We start from the raw sequence: 4646 nt of genomic DNA, 5'->3' as shown, positions 1-4646 counted from the left end.
GGGGCCATTTTTTCTGGGGCCATTTTTTCCGGGGCCATTTTTTCTGGGGCCATTTTTTCCGGGGCCATTCTTACCTACATTCGTGTGTTTGTATGGTGTAATGGATAGTCACCTACAGGTTGGACAGTGATATATTCGCTATTGACAATCCATGGCGCATATGTGTTGTGAACCTAAAGAAATAATGAATAAAATAAATAAATAATAATAATAATGAATACATTAATTAAACAAGTGTCACGGGAGGGGACAGACCGTAAACAGATGGCAAAGGAAAGAAGACAAAGGAAGAAAGAGCTGGCAAAACATTACAAACAACAAGAGAAGACAAGAGTATAGGCCTATACAATTATTGAGTAGTACTGTAGAAAATGAATTATTATTAAGAATTAAAATATTATAAACTGCGATTCTAAATTATTTAATGATAAATTAAAAAATAAAGATTTCATAGGTCAAGATGTATCACTTAGAAAATAAAATACTCAAAAGAAAGAGCTCAGCCCGCGTGGATTCATCTTTGGCATGGACAATGGAAGATTGAATAATCGCAATTTTCGAAAGGTTTGAACGGGTATGGGCTTTTTGCAAAGTTCATGAAGAAAATGTAAACTTTACATATTATCAGATGAGATTAATCCACTTGCACCGATTTCAAAGAGGATAAGATTAACTTCATGGCCAGCGTCTTTAATTTAAGATCAGGAACAAAACGTAAACATTACTTAATGGAGCTAACAGCTCACGGGGTCATTTGCCTGATGAAGCATCTCTGTTAACTGAATGATACTTTTTATTTACTTCAGAAATAACAATACATGAATAATAATAATAATAAATATTGTTATTATTATTATTATTATTATTATTATTATTATTATTATTATTATTGTTAATATTATTATTATTATTAATATTATTATTATTATTATTAATATTATTAATATTATTATTATTATTATCATTATTATTATCATTATCATTATCATTATCATTATCATTATTATCATTATCATTATCATTATTATCATTATCATTATTATTTATTATTATCATTATTATCATTATTATTATTATTATTATTTTATTATTATTATTATTATTATTATTATTATTATTATTATTATTATTATTATTATTATTAGTTGGTTGAGGTTTGTAAGCGACAGGTCCCGGATTCGATTCCCTATGGAGGTAGAAATTGTTTTCATTATTATTATTATCATCATCATTATCGTCGTCTTCTTAGTCATTATCATTGTATTATTTTTATTATTATTATTATTATTATTATTATTATTAGTAGTAGTAGTAGTAGTAGTAGTAGTAGTAGTAGTAGTAGTAGTATTATTATACTTTAGTATCGTTATTAATATAACACATAGCTCCATCATCAAATCGTGTATATGGAATGTTTAGTAAACAAAAATTGAATTTTACTTGAAATAAATGAGGCTCGATGACTGTCTCAGTCGGCAGCTTCAGTAATACGGAGGTGACGTGTTTGCTACTGTCTTGTTCGACACTTTCTTTGAGATCCCTTCCACGCAGAATGAGCTGTTGTAGCATGTGTAATGTATTTCCAATTAAGCGAAAAAATGTTCTCTGATGGTCTGGGTCCCTTATAGTTGAGGCCTCTAGAGTCTAAAAAAAATAGCAATTCAGGCTAAGCTGTTTGACCAGTGTATAGTTAAAAAATCCTTGGTTAGGTACTGGTAATTTTTGTACCGACATTTCATTTTTTAAAGAATACATACAAAAACACATTAATGTGGTATTCCCACTAATTCAGAACATTCGAAAAAAACCAAATGTAGATTATGACAGGCCTACAAGTCGGACGTTTTAAGGAAAACAAAATGTATTTCATTCTATGAGACTTATATAGACGTTTATATAGAGCATCTGTATCCCTATTAGGCGCTTATATAGAGCATCTGTATCCCTATTAGGCTTGTGAAAAATTGTCACCTACAAAATATTAACAAATTCCAAAAATTAAAGGATATAACATAATGAGGTCTCTCCTAAAATTATTACATGGCACTGATCGTGTCAAATTATATCGGGTCCAAACATTAATCCCATAGGCTTACTCATTATGCACAAAAATAAAATTATATAATTCATCTGTTTTAAGCTAAGTTTACCTTTAATTTGTCGTAAAGGCTTGTCAGCCAATCGGCTGGTATTGAAAGCTGCTCCTGAAGGTCCATTTCAGAGACACGCCATCTATTAAGTACCTGACTGAATGCTGTTGAGTGTTTTCTAATAGATTTTTTCATTAATTTATTCTCAGTTATCAATGCAAGCATTAAAATTGTGTACAGCATCAACATTGGTTGTTATTGTAAATTAATTGAGCCGAAGATTGTTATAATAATAATAATAATAATAATAATAATAATAATAATAATAATAATAATAATAATAATAATAGCAGAGTTCGGTATTTCAAATAATAATTCAAAATAGCATAGAGGCCTATACAATTTTTAATCCAATTCACCTTACAGGTTTCAGCAAAGTACTTTCATATTGTTGGTGTTTTTATTCCATTTTCATGGGTTTATGAATGTTTGAAACACCATTGCATGGACATTCATAAAATGTGAAAGAGATTTGTGTCTATTTAAATGGATCCTGACTTTACTTTAACGTAAATGACAGACAAAATAAATATAAAAATGTTGAATCTTTTCTATGATTAGCTAAACACACCCAATAACAATTCGTATAAAATCTACAGTAGGCTACTTTCAACTACAGTACCTTTGAAATTGCAACATGTTTCTTTGGAAACACAAATGTGATTGGTACACAATAATTGGATTGAACGAATCATTATCCAAACGCTTTCTCAATTCAGTGAACAAACTGAAACTGTCGAAATTGGTTTCTAGGCAATTGCTGAAACTTCAAGAGAAAACAAAATATGTTTTATATATTACACAATTATCACCTAAATCATTAATAGTATTGTAATATCAAATATTTTTTTTTAATTATTATTTATTTAGGCACACAATACATGTGCCAAGGATTGTCAATAGCGAATATATCACTTTCCTACTTGTAGGTGACAATCCCTTACACAAGTCAAACATATACACACGATGCTTTTACACAAACTAAATCTCAATATGAGATTTAGGGAGTGGAGTTGTTTTGGTCGTGAGAAAAAATCCTGCAACACTGACAGGAATTGAACCCAGGACCCTGTGGTTGGAAGGCAAGCATCTTAACCACCAAGCTATGCAACCCAAATATTTTGGGATTATATTATCTATTTTTATTTAAATTATTTTTGTATTTTCGCATCCAACAGAAAGTAACTCTAAAATTACAAGATGAATGATGTTTTATAAACCAAGTCCTTCTATGAGTCTTAGGGACGAGAGATAATTTTATTTCTGTTAACAATTTTTATAACAAAAGCATGCGTAAAACAATTTCAACATGATAATCTGAAATTAAAATCCCTCACCCTGTTGCGCCAAATCTATGTATATAGGCCTATTTCGGTTTCTTTATAGTGCACACGAGCCTACGGTTTATAGTTCTTATCCGAGAAGATTTGTTCTACCACCAGAACCATTAAGGCGAGCGTGCCGTTCGAACCAGCTGTGGTTGCGGCGCCCCTGCTAACCGGTCGGCCATTCAATTAGCTAAATGTGAGTCATTTTAATTTCTGACGTCATAGACTTACACATATCAACTTGTTTGGTCAACTTTACTTCAAACGTACCACGGCCGTGAAAATCACCCTATTTCGTAACCATTAGCGCTTCTTCAAAAGCACCAACTGTTTTTACTACAAACCCGTAAGTCAAAAACTGGCGGTCGGATAAATTAGTTTAAATCGGTTTATAGAAGGTTATAAATATAGGCTAGCTATTGCAAACAATTTACAAACTATTTGTTTTCAAATATTTCACCCTGTCATTTTTGCGTTGAATTACGAAAATATAGGCAATATTAACGTGTTTTCAGCGGGATTTGAGCTGACTTGAGGAGTCGTTTTTTTTTTTTACAGTGTCCTAAATTTGCCTACACTAATCCGATCGCTTAAGGCAACAGAAAGCAAATTTTCTTGTAATAAGTTGCATAAATTTAATTAATTTTCTTCCGTCATATTTAAATTCTATCAAAGGTTTTCAAGAAGGAAACTACCGGGGCTCACAGCCGGCCCATGTAATTGGCGTGTTCCATTTCCTGAACTGAAGAAAATATAGGACCTACTGTATCGACAATTTTGTTAAATTGAATATGGCTTGATAGTTTTCCACAGTGTTGTGCATAAATTGCGAATATATTTTTAATAGTGTTTAACTAATTATTGATGGTTTTAAAAAAGTGCATTTTTATATACCCTTATCGTATAATGAAATCGGGCAAACTCAATCTGTTCATTGTATCTTTCTTACACGTGCGCAGTATTAAAAACATGTCTTGTTACGTGGTCAAAACCATCTAGACAAATTTATATGTATCTCTAAAAACGTACCGTATGAAAGAATCTAAATGAAACTTTCTATAATAGTTTGTCAAGGTCCAGTAAAGAAGTGATTAAAGTTTTGTGACGATCCAGAGAAGGGTGTAGATATTTCATAATTTCATAATTTTACTCAAAACTTAATGAGTCT

At 30.9% G+C, this 4646-nt stretch overlaps 1 protein-coding gene across 2 annotated transcripts in view; it reads right to left on the bottom strand.

Annotated features, from left to right (window-relative positions):
- LOC117124841 (rho guanine nucleotide exchange factor 5-like) overlaps positions 1 to 3805 on the bottom strand; it is a 6994-nt gene extending 3189 nt beyond the window's left edge. The window contains exons 1-5 of one of the 2 annotated variants that reach the window (XM_033271179.1): positions 3488 to 3805; positions 2773 to 2916; positions 2151 to 2268; positions 1441 to 1644; positions 117 to 173 (exon numbers count right to left, since the gene is read on the bottom strand). In XM_033271179.1, the coding sequence (XP_033127070.1) occupies positions 117 to 173; positions 1441 to 1644; positions 2151 to 2268; positions 2773 to 2789 (396 nt within the window). In that variant the 5' untranslated portion in view covers positions 2790 to 2916; positions 3488 to 3805. Of the gene's footprint in view, positions 1 to 116; positions 174 to 1440; positions 1645 to 2150; positions 2269 to 2772 lie in introns of both variants that reach the window. The other variant, XM_033271180.1, reaches the window with a different exon arrangement.
- Positions 3806 to 4646: the final 841 nt, after the last annotated feature.

This window comes from Anneissia japonica, unplaced genomic scaffold (assembly GCF_011630105.1).
Source record: "Anneissia japonica isolate Jap-2015-1 unplaced genomic scaffold, ASM1163010v1 scaffold652_len952628_cov199, whole genome shotgun sequence".
Classification (NCBI taxonomy): domain Eukaryota; kingdom Metazoa; phylum Echinodermata; class Crinoidea; order Comatulida; family Comatulidae; genus Anneissia; species Anneissia japonica.
Note: the sequence above shows the minus strand (reverse complement) of the source record. Positions and strands in the feature narration are given on the sequence as shown.